Source organism: Phaethon lepturus, unplaced genomic scaffold (genome assembly GCF_000687285.1).
Source record: "Phaethon lepturus isolate BGI_N335 unplaced genomic scaffold, ASM68728v1 scaffold958, whole genome shotgun sequence".
In the NCBI taxonomy this organism is placed as follows: domain Eukaryota; kingdom Metazoa; phylum Chordata; class Aves; order Phaethontiformes; family Phaethontidae; genus Phaethon; species Phaethon lepturus.
This window is the reverse complement of record NW_010558040.1, coordinates 3,830-31,027: the sequence shown is the minus strand read 5'-3', so window position 1 is coordinate 31,027 and position 27,198 is coordinate 3,830. Positions and strand designations below refer to the sequence as shown.

General features: G+C 40.6%; 2 protein-coding genes across 2 annotated transcripts in view; one reads left to right on the top strand and one right to left on the bottom strand.

The window, feature by feature from the left end:
- Nucleotides 1-1,366, top strand: part of GART (phosphoribosylglycinamide formyltransferase, phosphoribosylglycinamide synthetase, phosphoribosylaminoimidazole synthetase) — a 33,782-nt gene extending 32,416 nt beyond the window's left edge. The window contains exon 22 of the mRNA XM_010292914.1: nt 1,077-1,366. Within this exon, the coding sequence (XP_010291216.1) occupies nt 1,077-1,259 (183 nt within the window). The 3' untranslated portion in view covers nt 1,260-1,366. The remainder of the gene's footprint in view (nt 1-1,076) is intronic.
- A 3,805-nt stretch (nt 1,367-5,171) lies between these two features.
- LOC104625315 (trifunctional purine biosynthetic protein adenosine-3-like) lies at nt 5,172-26,962 on the bottom strand. The gene is made up of 21 exons (XM_010292915.1): nt 26,818-26,962; nt 25,925-26,020; nt 25,117-25,291; nt 23,445-23,556; nt 22,911-22,970; nt 21,934-22,059; nt 21,158-21,245; nt 19,881-19,966; nt 19,314-19,482; nt 16,969-17,200; nt 16,735-16,829; nt 15,890-15,999; nt 13,622-13,820; nt 12,785-13,036; nt 12,349-12,501; nt 10,879-11,085; nt 9,709-9,852; nt 9,243-9,373; nt 7,125-7,266; nt 5,817-5,932; nt 5,172-5,438 (listed from the first exon to the last, which is right to left on the bottom strand). Exons 1-21 carry the CDS (start codon nt 26,960-26,962, stop codon nt 5,172-5,174), a joined length of 3,105 nt encoding a protein of 1,034 aa, XP_010291217.1.
- Nucleotides 26,963-27,198: the final 236 nt, after the last annotated feature.

Below are 27,198 nucleotides of genomic sequence, written 5' to 3'. Positions count from 1 at the left end.
GGCATGGTGGTGTTGGGTTGATGGTTGGACTTGACAATCTTAAAGGTCTTTTCCAACCTCAATGATTCTGTGATTCTATGAATTTCTTCCCTAAGCATCCCACTGCTGCCTTCCACCAGTTGTGGTAGGGGTACTAGTTCATAAAAGGCTTTGGCTAGCCCAAAATCTTTATTACTACATAGCACCAACTTCTTCTGTATGATTTTATCATACAACCTTCCTTAATTCTTTCTTTGAAGAAAAAAAAAGCGACACTGGAAATGGCACAAGAAGCTTAGATTTGTTGAGAAGTAATGCAATGTTTGTGGGAACAGAGGAGAAACTTGGCAATTTATGTAAGTCAAAAACTACGAAAACAAAAGCCAGAGATCACTCAACTTGGAAGATGCACATTTTTATCAGCTCAGGGAGCGTTTTTTCCATCTTGTTCAGTTCTCAGGGTTGACGGTAACTAGTCTCCCCTCCTCTATTGCATTCTTCAGATTATCCTTCCCTTTTCCACTGCTCTTGAAATCTGTTTTCTTGATTTTTGCTTTCTCTTGGAAAAAGAGACAAAACCTATTTTTCCACATAGAAGGAAGAATTGTGTTCCTTTCCCCATGATATGACTTAGGGTTTCTTCTCTGTGTGGCAATGTACTGAGAAACAATAACTAAACAGCAGGGATCTGCCTCATTAACATGCAAAAGAGCGATCTGCCAGGTCCTCTAGTCCTGCTCTGTGCCAAGGCTTGGCTAATTCACTCTTTTGACTTGAAATGTCATCATTTTGTCCAATTTAGCCTATCATGTCCCTAGTTAACATGGCTTTTGTTGTTTTCTGTAGCAGAAATGTTACTCACTGGTGTTCTGCCTGCCTCTGCTTTTACTTTGAACCCTACGCTTCTGTTAGTTCCTCGCAGGCCAGCGTGAGCACCAACATCTTTTCTGCACTCCTCACATTAGCTGAAATTCATGTTTCCTGTAATCATGTAAAGACAAACAGATCCCTGAGGCATTACATCTGTTGTCGTACAGCTGGGCTCCCCACTCTCTCCTCTTTCAACCGTACAGACTTTCTGGCTATTGCTCTTATAGGAGGAAGTTGACGCTGGAGCCATCATTTTCCAGGAGGCCGTTCCTGTTAAGATTGGTGACACGGTGGAAACCCTGTCTGAAAGGGTGAAGGAGGCCGAGCACCGAGCCTTCCCAGCTGCCCTGCAGCTTGTCGCCAGTGGGGCCGTACAGGTGGGGGAAGCCGGCAAGATCTACTGGAAATAGGAGCAGCACGTCCGTGAAGGTCCGCACATGGGAGAGCTGGGGTGCCTTAATTGGTCAAAACAGAGGTCACAGCCTAATAACACACACGCCGTATTCTCTTCACAATGTGTTTTCGACATAGAGTTTACCACATCATGTTCTCATTCAAATTCTTAAAGATTTGAAGTAAAATCCAGAGAAAGCCACAAATGGGAATATTAAGGCAGGGGGCTGTTCTCAGTAGTTTCAGCAATGGCTCTGATACATGTTTCCTAATTATAATCACTTCCTTGGCCAACATTTTGGTTCCCAATGACTTTCTTAACAAACAAAAAAATATTCACTTGGCTACAGAGGGTTCTGAGCATTTCTGAGATCAACTTACAAACATCAATATTACTCTCTAACAGATCATACAGGCAGTAACAGGGGATTCTCTTGTCACGTGCTGTGAAGTGTTTGTGAGGTAAAGTACTGGAACTAGTTCAATGGAAGAGACAGCTAAAGCAAGAAACTTTACTCATAAAAATCTCTAGCCAAAACAAGAGAAACTGGCCTCCCAAAACACTAACTATTCCTGCAGATAATTAAATGGATTTTTTTCCATATAGTTTCTGTTTTAATGTTGGTAGATGTTGTCTGGCCCAGATTCTCTGGGCATTTCCCACAATTTCAAACATTGGACCTGCTATCAATCAGATGCTAAATGCAGAACTGAATGTCTGCTGACCATTTGCCTTCAGGCATCCCAATGTGAATCCATATATGAATTCCCCTCAGAGATTTCTTCAGAGCCAAGAGAGTTAGTTTGGGGGTTTTTTTTGAATGAGCAGAAAGGGCGTTAGGACTAGATACAAAATGTGTTCTTGGCTTGTGAGACGTTCATCAGAAATTCTGCTGAAGTTAAGTGCCTTTATTCTTGGAACAGTATTTTCACCTGGAATAATACTGATGGAAACCCAGTAGATGTTATCATTCTGAAAACAATAAGGTTTTTTGCACAGCGGAACTCTTGTGAAAAAGCACCTGGTTTTCTTTTAATGCCTTCGCACAGCTGTGAAAACATTTTGATGTATTTAGTAAAATAATCAATTTTCCCTCATATAAGCCAGAAGCATCTGACTGAAGCTGATTATGTATGTTTTAGAGCTCCCCTTTAATACAGAGAAAGCTGATTTGTATTCTGTGCACTGATGTCCTTATGGTACTTCCGTGTTGACGTAATCTCAATTTGGATTTGAAATAAAGTCTAATAAAGTTGAAAAGCGAAATACCAAAACCTTTCCTTGGATTTCCTTTCCTAGGGCTATAAGGAGGAGAAGTTTGTGAAACAGAATCTAACTCCATCTACAGTACAGCGACTGTAGACAGCGACAGTAAATCAGTTTGTGAGGTTATAGACATGTGCAGTTCTGCATAACTTAGTAATGATCTGCCGAGTGTGGTGACCTTACTGTTTCAGTGGCCAGATGGTCTGTGATGAAGAAATTTGCTGACAAAATATTCCTGTCATCATTTGTCACTGAGGATAAAGCTCAAGCAAATACAGAGGAAAATGACATGGTCAAGTTTAATTTGCTTGGAAAGGGCAAAGAATAAAAGCTGAGTCTTCAGCCTGGCGTTTTTCTTGACAAACCTGCCCTCCCACGGAAGAGCCTCCCTCGCAGGCAAACTGCCCGCTGAGGCTGGAAATCCAGCCTGCCTCAGTGAAAATGTAAAAGACGCAGGGAGCGTCCAGCTCTGACAGGGCTTCAGCCTGCACAAGTTCAGGGCCTTAGCCGTGACACAGCAAACCTTTTACACATCAAAATAAATTGTACTTCAATTGACTCACACATTTAGAAGAAGTAAGATTACTAGGAGTGAAATCACTACCTGTACAGTTAATATGTGATCACTGCCAGGAAGGCAAATAGCAGAAGACCTGGGAGCCCCAAATCCCAACAGTCCATTCCATCACAGACATCTTGGGCAAGACTTGGGTATTTTGCCATCTAAAACTGATGACAAATGGGATTTAAGCACCCATCTGTATTTCTACAAATGCAGAAAAAGAAATTTCATTGTGAACTGGATCTTAGACGGCTTTGCTTCAATTACCAGTCTGTAAAAAAGAATAAATAGGTTAACAGCCTATCACCGACACCCAATCTCAGTGGGATGCCAGGAACACAATTAGAGACAGTTGTTAAATACCATGGTGACAGACTGGAGACCTATCAGAGCACAATAATGGGTTTTTTTAACGTTTTATTCGTTAGGTCTGAAACATTCAGTCACACATGTTATGCAGTTCAAACAAAATAAAACATGAAGTTACTACATGGTTACAAAAGACCAAAAGCAAACTAAGCAATGTGTTTCTCATAAAAATAATCTCTATATACCAAACGTGTTAATCTTGCCTTGTTACAGTTCTTTTTATTTCTCCCAGATCATGAAAAATACATGTTCCTTGTTCCACTTGTTGGAGTGCAAGAGACAAATACAGATTTCTGTACGTAAATGACAGAGCTTACAGAAGGGAATTGAATTTTTCTTCCCTCCCCAACTACTGAAACTCGACTAGCTACACGGGGCGGGGGGGAAGAATCGAGACTTTTTAATTGGAGCTGACTCATGCTCTCAAACAGCCTGATACAGCCAAGAGCGAGATATGTAGTATCTCCTTTACTAGCACAATACCAAACGTAATACCAAAACAAGAATACATTTTTTTCACTGCATCTAATGGCTATTACTGATCCCTCTGCTGGAAACTTCAGCTTTGGCTATTTCTTTTCTAGTTTGTTCAAGTAGCTTCTTAGCTAGCTTTCTTCCTCTGATTTGTTACTTGCATGCAAGTCATTATTCTGGCAGATACAATATAAGCTTCCACAGAAAAAGGTTTTATTTAACAGCAGCAACCCTCTGGACCACACCAATCATTCAGTCAGCAAAGAAAATTGAGATTTTCCTGCCACTCCCAAATTAAGCTGAGGATGTTCTTGTTCTGCTGATTTCAAGGATGAAGGAAGAAAAATGCCTGAAATCTGGTGTTTCTAATCCAATTTTCATCCCTCAAGATCCAAATGTTTTAATATGAAATTCTGGGAATGTCTATGCGCCGCTCCCTTTCAAGGAGCAGGGCAAGTGTCTAGATGTACATTCAGTATGCAATGTTACATCATATTGACAAATAACCTGTGAAGGGGAGTTTGTTTCATTTTGTTTTGCCTTCTAAAGGTTCCCTGCCTTTTTGGCCTTTTGATCTCCTGCTTGGCAGCTCACTAGACTCTGGCTCCCACACTGGGGCACATGTTTACATGTCCTCCTCTCCTCTATACCGTGAGGCACTTCCACGGTGGTGGGGCTCGCAAGGATGAGGTCTTTGTAGGCTCCCACCTCCCCCCACAGAATGATGCATTCGACCCTAATGTTTGTTTCACCCCCCAAGTCTACACATGCCAGGCTGGGCCGCACTTCTGATCTGCCCCGACATGTCTGGCCTCTTCCATCCAACAGGAGCTGGTCACCCTCTTGCAGCAGCATGGTTCCTCTTTGTGGTTGCTTTGTGAAGCTCTTGGTGCTCTGCAATGTGATGTGGCCAAGAAAAATTGATCCCTCAGAAGAATTAATTTCACTCTGAAGCATTAGACCATTTTTACAGCTTAAGCCCCCGTCTTTGATTTGCAACACAGCATCTCTCTCCTTTACAGATCAAAGAACAGAACAAAGAAATTTGAAATCCGAAAAGATAGCTTGGCTTCCACCGCCAGTTTTGCAAAAGGAGTGTAACTAAAGCTGCAAGCTAAGGGAAAAGGGTCACAGCTCAGAATGGAAACCCATGACACCGATATGCCTGCAGCCAAAGAGATGCACATCGAGGGCAGGGAGGAGGAAGAGGGAGGAGAAAGGAAAGATGAGCAGAGAGCAAGCCACTCATTAACCTGGCTACACCACATCGGTTTTTTGAGGCTCCAGAGCCACGAGTGAGGGTGTGCACATCTCCTCTTGAAGATGGAGACTTTGGCTCTCTTGTTTCCAGTAGGTTTTACCATCAGCTCCTAACTGCACTGCTCCACTGGCCACCAGCTGCAGGGCGATGGGAAAAGCCCGGCACTCAGCTTCTTTCACCCTTTCTGACAGTGTCTCCTCAGTGTCGTCTGCCTTCACAGATACCGGCTCCTGGTATATCATTGCTTTTGGACTAGATTCCTCCTAAAATGGGAATATTGGGAGTCTTTAAGAAGAGGCTGGTGAACAGTCTCAGCAAGGTTATGGACGGGGCGGAGAAAGTCTTACATTACATTAGGGGGCAGAGCAGGAAGAGAGACATGGACTAGAAGATTCAGAGGGCAGTTTCCTGAGAGTAGGACAAACTGAACACACACACTCCCCAGATACCAAGGAAGAAGACGGGACCTCAAGAAACCACAAATGCAATGTAACCCCCACCTCTTCCTGTTTTTACCGATAACAGTCCCAAGATTTCCACACATTCCTGTTATCTCTTCCTGCTTCTGCCTTCAGAAAGGAAAAAAAAAAAAGCAAATTCCTTTTCATAACTTACTCAATGTTAGGCAAGAGGACACTTACCAGGACAAAATGCACGGTGCAGCCTGTGACTTTGAATCTGCTTTGCAGGGCTTGCTGATGGGCATGTCCACCCTTGATTGGTGGGAAAAGTGATGGGGAAGCATTCAAAATTTTCCCTGGGCATCAGAGTGAGAGCAGAAAAAAAGAAAAAAAAAATCAATTTCAAATTAATTTTCTTTAAAAATAAAAGCGAGATGTGATCATCAGTTCAAAACAGCAGCATTGAGTACCACTCAGGAGCTTAAATGGTCCCAACTGCAGTCAGAACATAACAGGGCGTGTTCAGATTCAGGTTCAAAACCAAAAAATGTACATGGTGTTACGATCTCTAAGGAAACCTAAGGAGGTGCTGCTCTGCTCTGAGGAAATAGTGAGCTTTCAGGAACACAGGTGATGGTGTGCTGGCTTTGGCAGTAGCCAGGCAAGCATGTTTCAGTTAAGGCCAAGGACCTCATTTGCTTTTGCATCTGTGGATGGACAGATGGAGTTTTAAGTCTCTCCCCTCCCAGGTGAGATGAGAGGCCTGGAAGTGGACTTCACACTGCAGCTTCATGCAGAGCCACTGTGCAGAGAGAAGCGATTTTCATAGGAAGCATCATTCCCAAAGAAGCCTGTCCAAATGCAATCTGCATAGTGAGTAACTTCTGAGCAAGGCTTCAGGAGCTGGCACCTGGCGACCAGAGCAAGAGGCAAGAGGAGTGTGCGTTCCCCGCTCCGCCGGCCTGGAGGAAATCTAAAGAATGCTCTGCCCCACAGCAGAGCCACACTCACTCGAGGGTCTGGAATGGCTGTATTTCCAGCACAGAGTAGAGAGTGATGCTATGCTGTGCAGCCCTCAGGGCAGCACAGGAGGGAGAGGCATTGAGAAATCAATCTCCCTCCCATTTTTTTCTGAGTAACAGCTGCAAGGAGTAAATTCAGCACAAGTGCCCAGCACAGCTCCTTGAGAAATGACACAGCTACGCTACCTGTCCCCTACTGCAGACAGAACCAAACTGCTGCCTGCTCCGCAGGTGTTTCTCCTGCCCAGCAGGAAGGCAGACACACCAACTCTGTGACCCTGATTTTGCCCTCTGGTACTCATTATGCCAGCACAAGGCATTTCTCTGCCAATGCACAGTCAGAATCGCAGCACAGTCCCACTGGCTGGAATGAATGGAAGCACAGGGCAGCCCCACTGATGTACATGTACTCCTCAGTGTCAGCAAGGCTGTGGGAGATTTAACCAAAAGACGAAGAATTACGTGTAATTCTGGTGAGACCAAGCATCCATATTTTACTTTCTCTTTTACAGTTACAATTTCTTACCTTTCCATTTTCTGAGAAAAGGACTGGACAAAATTCTCATAAATCCTGACAGACATATTAGTTCAACAGCGAATTCTTCAAGAACTCGGTCAATTGTGCTGTCAAATTCAGAGCGGCTTCCATATAACTTGTGATCGATCACCTAAAACATTAAAACAGATCAAAAGCCGTATCAAGGAAATAACTGTGCATGAATGAGAGCAGCTACCTGGGCAACAAAGAGAAAGCAAAATGGATTAATTCCAGGACATTAGAGGACTTAGAAGTTTGTATATTATTCAGGATATTTGTGATTTTTCACATTCATACAAACATTCCTAGGAACACCCCAATCACTTGCTTTAGTTAACACTGGCTTTCACACAGGATACTTTCTAGGATGTGTAGAAAATCTGCACAAAGAGAAGCCAAGTATGAAAAGAGAAACATGTGAGTAATGTGGTGTAGAGGGAAATAAGGGGGAACATACCGGAAGATACTGACCTCTTACTCCAGAATGTCTAGCCAAAGACTAAAGTAAAAGTAATGATGACTCATCAACAACATCACCACCAGTTAGTCTATAGTTGCTTACTAAAAATAATGAACTTATCTAAAAGAGAGCACACCAGCCAGCCATTCTGCATAAGGGGAGAAGTCAAGTCTTGTTCTATTTCTACTCCACCTCTCAGCTCCAGCACCCAAGTGTTGATTCCTGACTGTTCATGAAGACATTCAAATAAGGGGTTAACAAAGCTGTCATGCTCTTGCCTATGAAAATGTGAATTAATTTTGACACAACTTTTTTCCTCAGAGATGAGCCTTTATATTGCCAGAAAAAAAGTAACATGGATCCAACTCAGCTGTTGAGGAAGCTTGCTGAAAACTTTTTAATGCATGGAAACCCTCTAACAGTATTTATTCCCATCTGTGTGTAGGTGTACGAGTACAGTAACTGTTCAAAATCATTAAAGGTTAGAAGGCAGAGTTCCTGGTGGGCTGCATTTGAAATCCCAAGTTGTTGAATGTTTTCAAAACCATGTTCTATACTTTGACAAGTATGATGACATGACGCTACTCTCTTTCTGTATTTTTTTTATTTTATGAAACAAACTAATAAAAGTTTCCATAACACAGTGCTAGTCTACTGACCACAGATAGGAGAAGAGACTTGTATGGTGCCGGTGAAACTGACTGAGCACAACATGAGACAAAGGTCTTTCTAAGAAGGGATGAGTCAAGAAGACAACATGCTTATGTTAGTGCTGGAGCACATCCAAAGAAGAGCAACAAAGCTGGTGAAGGGTCTAGAGCACAAGTCTTATGAGGAGTGGCTGAGGGAACTGGAATTATTTAGCCTGCAGAGAAGGAGGCTGAAGGGAGACCTTATTGCTCTCTACAGCTACCTGAAAGGGGGTTGTAGAGAGGTGGGTGTCAGTCTCTTCTCCCAAGTAACTAGCAATAGGACAAGAGGAAATGGCCTCAAGTTGCACCAGGGGAGGTTTAGGTTGGATATTAGGAAATATTTCTTCACCAAAAGGGTTGTCAAACATTGGAACAGGCTGCCCAGGGAAGGGGTTGCGTCATCATGCCTGGAGGAATTTAAAAGACATGTAGATGTGGCACTTAGGGACATAGTTTGACCTTTAAAGGTCCCTTGCAACCCAACCTATTCTATTCTTCTATGATTCTATGGTTTTGTGGTGGACTTGAAGTGTTAGGTTGATGTTGGACTTGATGATATTAAGGGTCTTTTCCAACCTAAATGATTCTATGATTTTATGTGTTTCACAGAGCCTAAAGTCTTCCTGATTTCAGTTAAAGCTTGAAGCTGCATGGGCTACAATCTCAGACTCAAATCATCACAGCATGTGCAATTTTAAGTCCCTTCCTAACTCTGGACTGTAGCACTCACTGAAGAGATGGGGAAGACACTCACAGCCTCCAGTGAGCACTGTCCATGCAGCTTTCAGCTCTGCCTCTACTGATAACTCTTTGTGCTTTGTGCTACATCCACTTATCCACGTAAAAGTTTTAAAGAAAAGTGAAACATGAATGCTTACCAAGCATTTCATGAAGACCTACAAATTCAGTAGCTGTGAACTGGCGATAAAAAGGAAAGGAAACAGGTATCTTTACCCTGGTGGGAATTCCAGCCCGGGCTGCATTTCGTAGTTCTTCCACACCAGACTTGTTGGAGATGACAAGGACAACTTGAGCACAACTGCCTGGCTCTTTTGCGTAACTGATGAGCGCAGCAAGGTTTGTGCCTCAAATAAAGAGAGAGCAAACATTCATGAAATAGATGAGCACCTATGTCACTCAGAATTGGCTTACAGTCCCGTTTATCTAACAAAAATCTTGTTTTCAACAACTGCACAAATAGAAGATGACTAAGGAATTTGTGCACTAATAAAGCTCATTTGTTAAGCAGTACAAATGAGTACACCTTCTTGACTTCCAGTCAAAATGCAGCCTTGGTTTTAGAAGGCTCCATAGACTCCACCGAAAAAAAAAAAGCAAGGTGGATGCACTGTTATCAGGGCTGAATTCAGCCTCTCTTTTGTAAGGACATTTCTCTGTGGGATAATAAATGAAAGCTCACCTGTTCCAGAGATGAGAACAGCCACTTTAACTTTGTTCTTTCTGGGTTGGTGTTGACTCTCAACAGCAGGATTATTCATCAGATGCTGGGGGCTGCTGGGCTGCAGGGCTTCAAGAAGATTCTTGACTTTGATGTGGGAACCTCCTCCAAATATGTGAGGAAAAAGTTAAAATACCCTAGATTTTACGTTCCCATTTAAATTTACTTTGTATAGTTTACTAATCATAAGTTTCAATTAAAAGAAAAACCTATCAGCAAATAATTTCTGCTAGCACTAACTGAGCTACAAAAATGTACATTACTTGAACAAACCAACTCATGCTAGTTGTGCTGATCTTTTTTGTGTTACTCAATTGCAGAATTGTCTCCAAAGGCCTAGGTATGGCATAATCTTTTCAAGGATTATCCCCGTCTTTTACATCTGTCTTCCTCTTTCTCTCATGTTGCAAAATTAAACTAAAGATGATGTCAACAGAGCTGAGGTTGCATTTTGGCTGCCCAAACTCCTCCCCAAACTGTTTGGCTTCCACAGGGATTTTGGCTCATGTCTTGCTGTATGTCAAGCAATGGACATACCAGAATGAAGACTTACCATCACATATGACTGTACACAGCTGTGGCCTATCCTCAATCTTTACACAGGATCCATGTGAGTTAGGAAGGGGTTGGAAAGGAGGTGGGTTGATTACCATGATTGTGGCAAAATATAATCAATTAAATAATGTGAGTCCTTGCAGACAGTCATCAGAGGGATTTACTTGAGTCTCAACCAGGTACCTAGGTAAGACACTATTCAAGTATTGTCACTCTGAAAACAAGTCATTCACTTCTCTGTGTATTTAATAATGAAATCTAGATGTGAAGGTGTTAAGCAGCCTCCAGCCTAGTGAAATGACAGAAAAAAAGACATGAACTACACAAACTTCGCAGTAAGGAGTCTCCTCAGTGCCTGCAGACCTGGGTATAACTTGTACCTCCCAGGAGATACTCAGTGCCTCACAGAATCACACTCTAAGACAACTTACCTTGTATCAACTTAAAAATTAAATAGTGCATCCCAAAGTGAGCTGCCACCCCTCTGAAGTGAGACAATGAATCTGTTACACTTGGAATCAAACCATACTCTGTTTAATTTTTGTATCTCCATTTCCTGTTAGGACTCCTGCTAACCTGTGTGACAAGGGGCAACAACCTTCCCAATCAGCCAAGCTTCCTCATGTCTCTGTATGTCCTTGAGAACATGCTGAGCCAGGTCCTTTGGCACAACCAAGACTGCACCGATCCCACAATTAAAGGTCTGAGCCATCTCCTCCTCAGAAAGGTTTCCCTCTTTGTAAAGCCAGCAAAAGATTTCAGGAATCTTCCAGGTGAGAGCATCTGAAAATGATTGAAATTTGTATATGGTCAGCACAAATGTCTGCTACCCACCTTTTATTATATATAATGAGAGTGGTATATTACAAGAGCTGATAGAGACTAATTCTTGCTATTTTAAGAATACTGTCCAAGGAGTACACTGACCCAACTTCCAGTCAAATTTATGTGTGCTGCATGACCAGAGGTTTCTAGTCATAATTTGTGCAAGCCAAGTCTTCTCTAGGCTTTCTAATGAGAACATGTAGGAAATGACAGCAAATTAAAATGTATTCATCCCTCATCAGCCAGAAGGACAAAGCTACAGATGACTTATATCTCTTCTGTAAGAGATAAAAGAGCCATGGGACAAATCATCTTCTGGCTTTTTTAGACTACTTAAGCAGATCCTGGTTTTATGTTTCAAAGAATCAATAATTGGTATAAGAGTGTATACTTAGGTGTGTGGATGGGCAGACTGGAACAGGGCTGAGCAGTTTACACACAGATGGGAAGCACGGATGGTCTTTCACAGTGACCCTACTCATGTAAGCATGGCCTTAGGCTGTCTCTGGAAAGCTTGATGGTGCAGACTTGTCATCTCGACTTCACTTTAGAAAACTAACAATCCCCTTGGGCTTGTTATCTTGTCTGTGGTTCCAGGCACTGGCAAGCAAGTTGGGGACCACATTAGTAAGCTGGGTTTATTTCTTTCCTTTCTAATTTCATTCTAGAGAAATACAGACAGACAGCCATCTTCCCCCCTCCCCACCCTCACAATATTTTTGGACTCACGTTAATACGGTTTTCTTTAATATTTTGAATTTATTAATACATAAAAATTTAACCCAATTTTGGCTTACACAGAAGAAGTTCTACCTTACCTACAGACGTCAACTGCTAATCTGTTATGAGGAAGCTACCACCTACCACAAAATTGCATTAAACGTGTGTGTGTGTACACATACTGTGGAGCAAATAATGCAAATTAGTTCTCTCAACAAGCTTCAAAGTTTGGTCAAAATATTTAGTATGGAGAGGTGTCTTGCAGAACACACAATCTTCTCAAATCCCTTTTCTCCTAGAGATGAGCTGCCTTCAAACTCTCCTTAAATTTGCCTTCTCCAATGAGAGAGTGGTGCTCATCAGCTGATGCTTACTTGAAATAGAAATGTTTTTGGTAGGCTTTTTGGAAAAGCACTGACCAGGTGATACCCAAAGCTGAAAAGTCAAGTCCATGCTGTATATAAATTTTGTCAAACAGGAACAGTCACCTTTGATATTTACCTAGGGCAGCACTGACATGTTCTGGCAGGATTCTGGAGATGCCTTCCAGCAACCCCTCCTCAGCAATGAAGGCAAAAGTCTTCACATGCCCTGAGCGAAGGACAGGCAGCAAAGATGGACTGTACATTTTTGCTGGGGTCAGCAATATATCTCCTGCAAACAAAAGTGTCAATTCAATCAATTTGTTTAAAAGGTCATTAGGTGTTTAGTGGCACGCTCCTCTGAACAGGTTCACTTCTGCTCCTTGTGGCAGATAACCTTGGGAAATAGTGCTGGCCCACTCTTCCAAAACTGTGGACGCAACCCCACATACCTACTGCAAAGACTGATTACCCTAACCCATCCTGAAGTAAACAACCTTTGGCAGCACCTAGTTATGAAAATGTCTGAACACAATTCATTTGCAGGTTTGTTTTTTAGAAGGAAGATACTGTACCTAGAGTCTTGTCACCACAACTGCCAGGCGCTGGTGAGGAGTAGTGTAAGGAGGACATTAAGAGAATCTTCCTTATGATGCTAAAGCCACGGCCATGAATCCCAGAAGAGGACAGTCCAATAAGCACATCCTCCTCATCAGCTCTCTGCAGCCCCAGAAGCATCTGGCCTCGCTCCATTGCACCAACCACAAAGCCAGCCAGGTCATACTCTCCGGAAGAATACATGCCAGTCACCTCAGCCATCTCCCTGCCTAAGTGGGGAGAGAAAGCAGTCAGCACTAGCTGTAAACAGTTTTTATTGTTAACTTTAAATCTATAGCATCTCCAAAAATAAGCAACGTATCCAGGATGGCTGCAGAGACATGAAGCCTAAGCAGCACATTCAGATATATTTTAAAAATCCTTCTTGGTTTCTTATCTTACCTCAAAGACTTCAACAAAACAAAGCTTCAAGAAGTTAATGAAAGAAGAAATGTGAGGGTTTTTTCCATTTCATGCTACTTATCTGGCACCTCCCTGCTACGACTAAATATCAGAGAGGGAATGAAAACATATTAACACGTCAAGAATGTGAGGCATCCGGTTTTGCTCTCCTTTGTACAATGATAAATAAGCAAGAATCAACAGCCAAATGCGTGAACAGCAAAAATCATGCCTCTGTGCTGACCCATTTTAGAGATAAGGAAGAGTTTAAGCCCAATGCTTGACTGTTTTTTCCACCAAACAGAAACTAACTGTTCTAATGCCACGTACTGCCTGTGCCTACAAAGTCTATTGCACTACTAATCCTTTCAACATCAGAACCTTCAAATCTCAAAGGAGGGGAGTGTTCATACCCAGGAAAGCACATGCTGCATTTCTGCAAGCTTCAGCTATTCCTTCTTTGATTGTTTCAGTCACTTCAACATCAAGTTTGCCACAGGCAAAATAACTGAGGAAGAACAGAGGCTCTGCTCCTTGAGCCAGGATGGCATTGACACACAGGGCAACCAGGTCCTGACCTATGGTGTCGTGTCTCTTACATACTTGTGCGATCTGCAAAACATGGTGGGAACCAGCAGCAGTGACAAGATATACACAAAACTCAGATATTACTCAGTTAAATAAGCAGAAATCTTCTTTTCCCTGAAAAGAATCACAATAGAACATACATGCAGAAGATAACCTGGTACATCATCTAGTTTAAATCAAGAGAAAACAGCCCATTTTCTAGCAGAGAAAAGAAAAATCTAGTTTGTTTTTTGAAACATTAATTCAAATTCTAGCTCCAGCTACCCAGAAATTGTCATTTTGGGTTGGTTGGTTGTTTGCTTTTTGGAATATTATGTCAAATCCAGAATAAGAGGTGTCTAAAAGCACTTACAAATTCCCAGGATTTTCAACCTATAGAACACCCTAGTAATTTCCAAAACCAAAATCAGGTTGTTCAAACATCACTGTGTGTTCTGTAGTACTTTTGCCTACTAATTTCACTGGCCCATGCAGCAAAACTGAAACAATTTATTAAGCAGTTTTCTTCTTCTTCTCCAAGTCCACAGGGAATGAGATGCTTCACTCCCACCCTCCCCAAGAAGTCTTTTGATCTCAGCTATCTCATGTCATATACAACAATGTGGGCCTGGTCTGTAGGCTCCCTTTAAAGACAGGTCTTTCACAAAGCAATAATATTTCCCTTGTGAAGGCTGTTATTTGGTTTCAAAAAAGTTATCACAGTGTTTGCATCCTACAAGTAATGAAACCTGAATCAGACATCATGGCTTCTATAAAGCGGCGACATTTACACTACTGTATTACAAGCAGAGGTTTCTACACTGTCAGAGATACACCAGAGCAGTTCCACTTGTGCCAGCTGGTGATGTAGATGCACAGCATCAGATCACACAGTGCAGTTCACCTCTGGCAGTTACCATATCAGGGTCTGAAATAGGACAAAGGCTGCATATGTAGGGATAAATTTTCAAGGTAACTATCTTTTACTGGCACAGCTCTATCAGTGTAGTCATATCAGTGCAGAAAAGCTCAGTACAGAAAGATGGGCAAAGGAAAAGTGCAGATAAATACTATCATTGGCTTCAAAATGGTAACAGATCAGCACTTAAACAAAGTCTGAGTTTGGATTACAAGCCTGAATCTTTCACTGGCTGGTGGATTTAGAAGTGCTATGGAAACCAGTCAACCCATGTCTTTTGTTGCATTATAACATCTCCCTCCCACTGATGTAGTAATAATTTGTATAGGCATTGGCCAACTTTTTTTGGCCAAGGAAGAGTCTTGGGAGCAGTCTGTGTAAACACAGTTGGAATGTCTCTCTGCCAAGCAGTTGGAACAAAGACTCACAAGAGCCAGCACCAATCACTTTTTCATGCTCAGAGGTGTCCAAGGATGCAAGACTGCAAAAGACCTTCTGGATTATTATGTTTAGTCTCCTGCTGTTGCAGGAAGCCACGTCATATCATCCCGTTACTAAAGGTATAAACACCAACTTGAAACAAGTTAAGTTGCTGTGTTTGATCAGTGAAAGGCAGCTTCAGACCTCCACTCCTCTGAAGGCTGAAAGCCTTCTTCTGATTCAATATATAAATATATTCCTGGCCCAACTTATCCTATGTGTTCTTGTGTAATTAGCATTCTTTATCTATTGGCTTCTTTTCCTCTTTAATGTTTATTCTCATCTCCTCTATCCTTCTTTTCCCAGTGCCCAGACAGCAGTAATTATACTATGTCTCTGCATACAATTTATTAAGCTAAGTCTGACAGTTCCATTTCAGCACTTCACTGAACCAATTCCTCTCTGAACTGATCTTTCTCAAAGCCAATGGATCATCTATTTTATAGTAGAAATTCTGGTTCTTAGTTCCACAAGTGCCCAGCTATATGTTTTGGTTTATTATCATTTCATCACAAAATACCCAGAACTTCCACATTCTCGATGACATATGCACAGGCCCTGCTCAAAAGATCATCTACAAAGTTCAAATGACCACTGCAGTGGCCTTGAGATGTAGTTAAAATGCTCAGAAGGTACAGATGGTGCAATTGGCTGTGGCATTTAAAACAGTCTTGGGACATAACATAAGCTTTGCTACAGTCAAGTTGCAAGTTACCTGCAGTTTAGGTCCAAGGCCTTTAGTTTGAGATACCAGGATAGGATCATCATAACCAGATGCTTTTAAGTCAAAGAAACCAGCAAAGCCTCCTACTTCTGAATGACTGCCTGCCAAGTACAAACATGTCAAGGATCATTTTTAAGGGAAATAAAAAGACCCAAAACACTCATCACGGGAAGTACTGCAAATTATGGTTTCTCGGAGAAGACAGCATTGTATCCACTGACAGAAACATGCACAGCTTTATGAAGCATGGACCCCAAAGTAAAATATTTCATGGTGTAAATAGATCTTTATTATTCTGTATATGTGACCTATGAATTGTGTATAGCAAAGGTTAAACATTTTACCAAACTTTTAATAGCTCGCCTTTTTTCTTTATGCAACTACTTTTTTCTAAGGGGAAAAAAATCAAGAAATTTTCCTCAGCAGATCACTGCTAAGAGTAAGAACATATTCTGAAGAGCAAATAACAAGTTCAGTGATTGTTAGCCACACCCTAATAACTGTTTGGATGTTATACTCCTATATACAGCTGGTAGGATCATTTCTATCCAGTGACGTACAAAACTATTCCATTAATCCATTAATCCAGGAGTTATTCTGTTCACTAGACTAACCTTGAAGAAGTGAAATCATCCCCATGTTAAGCAAACTATTTTTAATTAAGCAAAAGAGGAGTGATGAGAAAGAAATGAGAATTTTCTTTCTTCGTGGTGACCTCAGCCCAGTTTCTCAAGCTCAATTTCAATGCCAAGAATGCATTGCTCACCTCCTGTGGAAAAAAGAGTTCTGTTGCATTCAATATACCAAAGAAATTCAAAGATTGTTCCCCATCTTACCTGATCTAGTACCACTTACAATTGATGTTTCCGGCTGATGAAACAAAACATCACTGGTTACAGCTTCCACGTGTCTCTCTTTGTGTATTAGACCCCTGTAAAGGGAAAGTAAAGGACATGCTAGCAGCAGTAGTGACATTTTATGCATAGACCATCATTCATCACACAAATGGGAACAACAAATATAAAACTTTGGACTAGCATCTATTTCTGCTCGTGCCTTTGCTTACATACAGAGACTGTTTGAGAAGCCGTATACCACGATGGCCAATATCCTTCCTGTAAGTGGCACCCTTGAAACGTATGGCTGCTACACCCCTGTTGGCTTCTCCCAGTGCTTTCATCAGGTCCTCCTTAACAGCAGTAATGGACAGGACTCTGCCACCACTTGTCACCACTCTTCCATCCTTCAGCGTTGTGCCAGCATGGAACACCTCCAGCCCTAACTCTTTGGCTTGCAGCAGCCCTACAAAAGCAAAAGGAACTCCGTGAGTATCTTAAATCACATACTATGTTGGCAAAGCAGTGAAGATTGAAGTCCTTTCTTCAGGCAAGGGAGAATAACAATAAAGCTTCCTACCTTACCTTTCTTCCAAGAAACAGCATTACCATTGAAGGGAATCCCACTTCACTGTCCCTAAGACTCCCTTCTGAGACATCCAGTGAGGACACAGATGACACAGGAACAGAAATAAGGGATCCAGGAGCCACAACAGGACATATAAATAGCCTGTGCCAGGGCAAAACTGTGCTGAGTATTGTAATTGTAAGTAATTTGTGCAGGGCTTTCCTGTACAAAATCACAATTCATAGCAGTTTACTGCTTGGATTCTCTCCTCTCCCTGATATTAAACCATTAGCGTTAATGTTACCTCAGCACTCCCCTCGCTGTTCTGCTGTGCCCACTCCACAAAATTCCCTACCACACCTGGAATCAATACTCCATAAACACTTGCAGGTGGCTGCCCAATAGCTAAAACAAATGACATATTTTGTTCTTTTAATTTGTTTACAAGTATTTTCCTGTTAGAGGAAAGCAAAATTGCTCAGGGTTTTTTTAGATTCGTATTTTGAGGAGAAGATAAGGGAAGAGGAGGAACTACTGTCATCATTTGGAAAAAGTGAAACAAAACACAGTTTTCCCCTTGCTGTCAGCTAGACAGATTTTTATAAACAAGTAAAAGAGACCTTTATACTTGCTGAAAGTACAGTGTGTTACGTTGCCACAGCACCGCCCTGACAAGGTCAAAGCTGAGCCCCAGCTGGCCTTGCTGCAATGGAAACCTAACTCCTTCCCACCGTTTTAGCAAATACTCTAGAATAAAATGTTTATTAAAGACATTAAAATGTGGGAACCAATGTGGAAAATAGGAAAAAAATGAATAAACCCCACACAATTCCAGGGGTTGGAGTATAATAATAAAAGGAATGAATTGAATTTCATTGCTTTGACTGTCATCTTTTGTGATTAATAAGCAGGATGGTCATACAACCTCACTCCTAAAAGTATGAATACCAACCTAAAAAAAGTTCCTGAGTATGTCTAATGAAAGACAGCTCATTAGCAGAGTAATTCAGTTACTTGGTTTGGATTTTTACAGTTACAGAAATGCAGTTTTGCAGAATATCACTGACAAAACAAAATAAATACAGTGAGTGAACCGGAAGAGGATGGTGGGCAAGGAGAACATGACAGCAGAAATCTTGACAAGAGAAAAAGCAATATAACATGACCTCCTCCCTGGGCGATATAGGGTAACTGGAGTTCTGACAAAAATAAGGTGGCCTTGAAATAAGGTCAGCTGTCTGGGTTGCTTTACACAAGGCATGGTGTTGGACTGGCAAAGCAGTAGCTGAGGGGAAAGAAATAGTTCTGCAACAGTTCCCTCTGATTCAAAACATTTAAAAAAAATTTAATCTTAATATTAAACCTCAAGAATTTTAACACAGACAATTAGTATTGATCTAAAGCCCACATGCCCAACTTCCCAAAAACCCTTTAAGCCCTGTGAAGAAGAAGTTCTTACTAGTATTACACAGTAATGACCTGGCTGGCTGGCACAAGGAATGGAACCAAGCTGATGGTGGAGGCATAAACCGCTCCTATTTTAAGGGCCACAGGTCCTCAAGTCTCACCCTTATCACTTGGTCAGGCATTAGCTAAGATCAAGTGACGACCCAGCAAGGGTGCAAAACTAGCAATAAGCAGTCATGAGCTGACAACACTGTGGTCCATGTTTCCAGTATAGTTTGTGGAAGTACTACACATGGACGCACCAGAGTTGTTTCAGAAGGACATAATGTCTCATCACCTTCTTATCTCAGCAACAAGTTACAGACAGAGCTTTATAGAATGATGTAATTTTAATCATTTAGCCCCTGTGCTACTCTGGACAGGCATGCATTCCAGTTAAACGATCTTAACTGATCCTTTCCACAAGGACAAGGAATAATGGATGAAGGCAGATTCTGATAAGTAGGGTGGAGGAAAGCAGTACAGCTCCCTGGGAGAAAATGTAAATGCAAACTTACTGAAGTACTAGGCTAAAATTAAAGAGTAAACGACCTACTGAAGTTACCTGTTACCTCCATGCCTTTGTCATAGTCTCCTGGGTATCCTGGACTTGCCATGACCACACACACAGCTGTACTATTTTCTGACCAGGCTGGCATGAAGCTGCAGAGTTTGCCATCAATTGTTGCTTGAATCACTTCATAAAAATCATTTCTAAGCAATGGAAGAATTACCTGCAGAAAATTTTCATAGTGATAGAAGTTAATTCTTATTTTGCTGACTTGTTGAAATTCAAATAGAGTAAAATCTGTACCTGCCAAATGGAAAATACTGTATTTTCCTATACGAGTAGAATTGGAAACTATAGGTGAGCATTAATTTGCAGTATCTCTTTGTAATAGGCAGAAATTTACAACAGGACATGTGAGATTATGTAGAAGGAACATGAATTTAGGCCTCTCCCAGTCCACTTCTCTCCAGAAAAATACAATCTGAGCAACAGCTCTTTAACTTAAATTCCTTAATTAATAATTCACAGAAGCTGACTAGTTAAAATAAAATAAGACATAGATCCAAATATATCACATACATTTCCCTAAGCATATTTAAGTTTCCAGTATCTTTCACTCACCTGGCACTGAGGGTCACCAAACTGACATTTAAAGTTTAAAATTTTCACACCATCTTTGGTAAGCATTAAACCTGCCTGTAGCACACCTGAACAGAAAGAACACAGCCAAGCAAATGAATGTAAATGTTTATTTTTCAAGAACTCCTTTAAATGCAACATAGTATTTTGGAATGTGGGAAGCATTTCTGCAAACCGTAAAGAATTAGGAGCAGGGATTCTGCAAACAGTTACACACAAATCAAATAATTCCAAAATAACCAACAAAGTGGCTAGCAACAACCTGAGGAACATCGCATCACATTTTAGACCGAATACAATGGAAAGCAACCTCTCTGCATCAGAAAGTTGAGTTCCACCTGCTGCTACAGCCCTTTAATTGCAGGTCATCAGAGATCAGAAGGAACTGACAGGATGAAAAAAACAGGTCACATAAAATCCCATTCATTAAGCAGATGTCGCGGTTTTCTTACCATTAAGTGCACTCCTGTTATGCATAAATATAGACGTGTAATTCTGTATTTCAGGCAAAAATAACAAACCAAAATTCATTACTGCTACTAACAAACAAGAACAAACAAAAACTTATTGAGGATGGCATGCTGTGATTTCTACTCAACACACATATATGCATGTGGTGATCTAAAGCAGGCCTTTCACTGTATAACCAGACAACCAATCCCCAGAGAATAAGAAGTGTGAAAATTTAAACGCCATAAAGCATCAGGTCCTCCAGCATCATTCTAAAAATGCTCAACACCCACTATATTCTTACTGTGGACTTGGACTTTCTAAAAAAGTTACCAAATAGCAGAGAATACATTGCAGACTGGAACCCAACTCCTTACATGTATGTGATCTGACACTCTTCAGTACCAAAAGCAGCCATTGGCATTAAAAGACAGCTGTGAGCAACACCCTCCTTTTTCAAAACAGCCTGAACAAAGATCTTAAGAAAAAAAAAAAACTTAAATTGCTGTATATAGAAGTGAACAATACAACTGTACTTGAGTATGTGTTATACCTTGACCTACAGAACGTCTGGTTGCAACTGTTTAAATACAAAACATTTAATAAAAATACAGTATGTTTTGTGGAGAAAAGATGAAAGTTCTTCTCTCCAAAGGAAGAGCTAAAATCCAAACCAGTGAGGCTTAATACTGCATGAAAAAATAATTATTTTTTTTAACAAATACTATTTGGGATTCAAAAGCAATCCCTAAGAATGAAACTAATCTTGGTATGACTTTACCTTGTTTTTCAGTTGAATGCTTACTTACCTACATACGCTGTTCCTTCTTGTCTCATACTCTCAACAACATGTTGAAGGATAGCATCATTGATTTTCTCTAGAAGTACTTCTGGAACCTGACGATCAACATCAAACTGATTGAGACAGTGATGACATTTGCTGGGCTAGCTCATACGACCTGGAAGGACTGGGGTAAGTAAATGCCTCAGCTATGTTTTCTGCTCTCCCCCCAACCGGTGTGCTCTTTCCATCAGGGTGCTGCTACCTGAAGGACAGATACACTGATCCTCTGTCTCCCAAGATTTTTTTGTTTGGTTCTTTCTTTAGAAATTTTAAGGAGGTTTGAGACACTGGAAACCTGGGCTGTACACAGTAAGATTGTTTCTGTGCTTAGAGAAAAACACACTAATAATGTACTTCAGCAGCATATTTAGAACAATGCAGTCAGCATTAAGAATCAACAACAAGAAATGCAAGGTTATGTTCAAGACACAAAGACTCCAGGCATGCATGGAGTTTTGCAGGGACATTTCAAGTTATGCTAATCGGAGCAGAGAAACACCAAGTTTAGGAATAATGGAAAAGGTGAAAGAGACAACATTCCTCACAACACTAGCTCATTAAATCCTAAAGAATGACTACTAAAGTTTGAGCACTGTATTGCCCTTACACAAGCAAAGCATCAATCAATTCAGGAAGAAATCTGGCCTATGTGATAGAAACAAGATTGGGCCCTAAAGGACATATATTTTAACCACAGATGTGATAAGCCTTGTTGCAGGTTGAAAAGGAGGACTGCTATACCTGAGGAACTGGGCAATAGGCTCCCATCCCTCCAGTGTTTGGACCCTGGTCACCATCCAATAATCGTTTGTGGGCCTGGACTGGGGGCATTGAGGCAACAGTGACACCATCCGTGAAGCACAAGCACTGTTAAGAGACACACACAACACAGAAACAGTGACAGTCCTGTCCTAAAGGAAGTTAAGACTGCTGGTCACAGGCTGAGGCTCAGTTCTGCCAGGAAAATTTAGGAATCAAAGACAGAAAGCAGTAAGTTCCACTTATTCTGCTGCAAGCCCACTGACCTGAAGGATTCACTGAGCTTGCTTTCTCATTTTTAAATAATCAAGAGGAATGGCGGCCCTCAGAACAATTCCATTCTGATGAATTAGATCTTGACCTATTAGTCATGTGGACATAGGCTTACCTTCAGACATGTGAATAATCTTCATTGACTTGACAGATTATTCATACATTTCAAATTAAACATCTGTGTTTGCAGATCTGGGGCCTGAATGAGTGTGAGGTATTCTCAGTTACAGGACAAATCTTGCACATTGAACTTGTTGGCAGTTTTGCATGTGGCATATAATATGCTTGCTTAAGTTTTATCCTGCCACTGAGTAGTAATCCACGATAAGGAAAGTGCTAAAATAGGCACTAAATATTAGCAGAGATTATTGATGTAACTACAATTACAAAGACAAAGTCCATAGAAACATGTTTTAGGTCACTTTAGGAAAAAAAGATCACTTTCTACCTAAAAAGATCATCATAATTGCAATTTTATGGCTAATGTAGAAGAAAATTCTATTGATAACATACATTGATTAGTATGACATTAGTATGACATCAAATTGCTTAGATTGCATATTTATTTATGTAAGTGCAAATAAAACAAAAAAACTATTTGAAACAATAAACTTGTATGTTTATGCACAGAGCATAGCACTAATGCCAAAGAATAAAAGCACACAACCACACCATCGATCACATACAGAAAGTTCTTCCCCTTGAAGAAGTTCTTCAATAACAACCATCTCTCCAAACATTCTGTCCTGTACAAAAAAAATAAATTTCTCCAGTTAGCAAACGTGGCATCTACTAGCTAAATCCTGTCTTTATTTTCTTTTAACAGAAAAATAACAATGTAGATGAAAAGTAGCAGCTTTCTTGAATTCTGGTATGTTGAGCAAAGCTAATAGAATCTCATATGGAGATAAGGAAGAGACATTGAATGCACCTTATCAGACCTCGGGAGCCAAAGAAACATGAAACAGTTGGAGGGGCAGGGCAGCAGGACTCAGTGCTGGAATGAGAGTTCAGTCACAAATTCTACAAAGCCCTGCTCACTGCCCACTGTCTGGGGCAAACATGAGGAATTTGAGGATTCCTTAGACCCAGAGAAATTCCTTAGTCAAATGGGCAAGTTTCTCCTGAAAATACTTGCTTCCTGTGGCTGAAATTACAAATTCATGGGCTATAGAACATCAAGAATTGGATTCCTGCTGATTAACTGAAGATTTATCCACCTGCATAATCTCTTGGACAACTCTGCAGGCTTCCTCTTTGCTGGCTGCAATAGTCACTTCTTTTCTAGCAGCAGGGCCCCTCGCTCGTACAACTCGTGCAGGAAAGTCTGTGCTTTAAATGAAAGCAAAAGTGAGATTCAGGTATCCCTACTGCATCCAGTGAAATTATCATTTTTAAGCTGAATGCCTCCCATATTCTTTCCTTCTTTCTGAACAGCTGAAAAATAACACTTCAGAGAAATACATTCCCTGCTAGCCCATCCTGTCATGGAGGTGAATGGGCTCCTACAGCCCTCAGCACAAGACTGTGAACCAGAAATCCATTAATTCTGGTGTTGGTTTTGACACCAACTCAGTGTATATCCTTGGACAAGTAGCTGAGCTTTAACACCTTGCAGTTTCTTCCTCTTTTCCCTGAGTTGACTTACTATTTTATTCCTGTCATAGGTTTGGAAAGATGAACTCATTGATGATTTATAGTTTCATAACACCGGATTACAGTACATAATCTTATAAACCACTATGGAAGTTCTCTTCAGAGTTATAAAGTTAAGGCTAAGTTAGGTCTTGCATGTAAAGGATGTTAGAACTAGTGTATTAACACTGTATCCTCAGAATTGCTCCACTTACTCTTAAATGCAAACTCAATCTAAAAGAAAAAAAAAGAACAAAACAACATAACTACACTTTATCCATTCACCTCGGCTTGTGGACGGTCAAATAAAATGTCCCTTTTGAAGAGCTGATTCTACACACTACTAGCCTGTTTTCTGAAATAACACTTCATTCCTCCTTTCTACATTATAATTTATATTAGGACAAACCTCAACCCTAGATTTATACAAGCAGCCAAAGCAGGCTCACACAAAGCTCCCTTTCTCCGTATCGCAGTGTGCTGACGTGAGTCTTATGCACGCTTACAGACATACAAGTTGTTGGCCTGTTTCTTTACATGGCAGTAATAGAGACTAAATGCTGTTACAGAGCAAAGTCAGTGAAAAGGTTGTTTTTTATTTAAAAAAAAAGAAGTTCCACTAGATTATACCACATGTAGCATGTGACAGCAAAGACAAGAAGTCCATGAAACCGACACACAGCCACAGTCCAGTGTAGCTGAACAGAGCAGCTGCTGTGGGACTGTACCAAAATAGTCACAGTGGTAAGTTACGCTCCCAAAGGATCCCCTGACTTCAGAGGCATTACCACCCAAAGCAACTACAGACATATGCAGTTACATTTCTCTCTCCGTGTAAGAGATGCTGCCTAGCCGTGAAGAAATAAGAGTATCCTCCTTAAGTTATGAGTGTTTGACCAGTCCCTCCCAAATCACTCCACAGATAGCATTTTGCTGGTATCTGTGTAGAAATTATTCTTACCCTTACAGAAAGATTTATTGAAATATTTTTTCTGCCACCATTTTTTTGTCTTTTAAATGGCTAACTAGCATCCTGAAGAAGCTGATCAAAGAAGAGCTGTGATCTGTGAACAGAAAATCAACCTAAGTTCCCTGCACCTTCACCATCTGTCTCTAATTACAAAACTAATTCATTCAGCAGCTATTTGAGAAGAACAACAACAGTTGAAAAGTTACCTAGTTCTAGGTAACTATCATGGGTGAAGGCCAAATGCATAGAAAACCTGACAGAGGAGTTTCCAGTATCGAAACAGTTACCTGATAATAAACCTACAAGCTTCCTGGGGATTGGTGAAGGCTTTCCATCTTGCTGTTGGGATCCCATGTCGATCCAGAAAGGCTTTGGCAAAACTAGTGTTGGATGCCAGCTGGGCTGCTTTTGCAGATGGTCCAAAACACCTAACTCCTGCTGCTCTCAAGTCATCAACAATCCCTAATTATCAAAACGAGCAAAAGAACAAAGTAATCTCTTTGGAAACATCAAGTCATTTTGACAAAAGGAAAACCACATAACCATTCCGGCAGTCTGTTACATTTTCCCTTGTCTCAAACAGCTAATTCATTCTTTAAAATAAGGTTCTGCATATCCAATGACCTGCTTCATCATTTAGTCTTAAGAGGTCTTTAGCTCCTTACATTACTTAGAACTGTCACAGTTAGGACTGTCTGGTACTTCTGTTCACTATTTAAGACATGGAGATGCACATTACAATAAATGCACGTGACAGTCTGGGTACTGTTGCCTACAGCAACAATGTTAGGACTATGGCAAGAAAATTCTTTATATAAAGGAAAGCAGAGCAGAAGAAACAAGAGTACTTGTAGCCATTACTGATTCTTGATCCTGAATTATTTCCCCTGCTAATCTCTAACATGCAAAAAGCAGCATATAGCTATGAAGCCGACTGTTTTCAATAACTACAATTTACATTTACAAGATAACCCAAATTTTCTTGCTCTTCAGTTTAGTTAAGTCAGTGTGTGTCCTAAGATCCGGAAGACGTCATTTTAAAGCAGAATTCAAGGTACTGATTTTTACTGCCAAGTTAATTTATTTCAGCCTTACCAGCTGCCAAAAGAGCTTCTTGTCCAACTAATACAAGTCCAATGTTATGATCTTTACAGAACTGGGTAACAATAGTGTGATTGCTCACTAATACAGCTGAAAAGGAAAAGGAAATTTAATCGTTACCACTGTAAAGCCTAAAATAAGAGAGGGAAGATGAGAATGTCATTGTTCTGTCTCCCTAAGAAGTATGATTAAAATAATGAAACAGCCCATGAAGAGCAAAGTGAAACAAACAATATACTAATAACAGAGTCCAGAAGGAACAGTGAACATTTCCAATTTGCACTACTGTTTTTAATACGTCTGATAACTTATTAAATATATTTTATTTGCTATATGTAATCAATATAAACTTTTAAAAGCTGCTTATCATAAGAGAATAAAAACTTTAAAACATAAAACTGTAAGTTCATAAGGAAACTCAATTTCAACAGCTGAGCAAAGATTTTCTCAATGGCAGTGCATGTTGTAGCTAAATTTAGCCGAGCAGCCTGGGCAGACACCAATGAAGTTTCTACCCAGAAGTTAATAACTTTGAGTCTTCTACACCTCTGCTACATTTTGATGAAATTGGTAAGTGAGTTCAAGCATAACAGTGGGAGGAAAGACATGAGGTGTAGAAATACACAGTCTCATATAAGCCTCACTCTTAAGAAGCTAGGCTAAAAATAGATACAGTATGATGACTTACTAGGCAGGTCTAAAATTCAGAAACAAAACATACATTAAAAAAACACGTCTATGCCTTAAAAAATTTGTGGTACCTGTAAAAGAAAAGAATAATTGTTATCTCCTACTGACTCAACCCAAATGTGGTCAGTTTTATTTCAATTCCAACACCCATATTACTGATTACTTGGCACAATATTCTATCTTTCCCCCCTTTTTACCTGAATTGGAAATTTTCCCATTGTCAGCTGTTCCTGCATTTCCTGGAGCAACAAACACATGTTTCACATGTGGAGACTGGGCCAACTTCCAGGCTAGCGCATGCTCTCTCCCTCCACTGCCAATCACAAGCACTCGATCAGCCATTAACCTTTGCAAATACAGAAACAACATATATAGTACTATCTATTTATTTCACAAGCCCACGTAAAAATATATAAATTATATCACTCACTTGTAATTGGTAAGTAATATCAATCCAGTTCATTTTAGAAAGGTATCTGTAAGACATCTGAACAATGTGACTGTACCAGTAGTGTTGCTGGGTAGATGCATCATTCACATTTGGTTTAAATACTGACAACAATAAAATCACTCAGAAT

Coding starts and splice junctions, on each gene's coding strand:
- LOC104625315 (XM_010292915.1), bottom strand. CDS start 26,962: ATGGCTGATCGAGTGCTTGTGATTGGCAGTGGAGGGAGAGAGCATGCG. Junction 16,830..16,968: donor CGGCTTCTCAAACAGTCTCT/GTATGTAAGCAA, acceptor TTCCCTTTACAG/GGGTCTAATACACAAAGAGA. Junction 16,000..16,734: donor TGTAAGTGGTACTAGATCAG/GTAAGATGGGGA, acceptor TGTACTTGGCAG/GCAGTCATTCAGAAGTAGGA.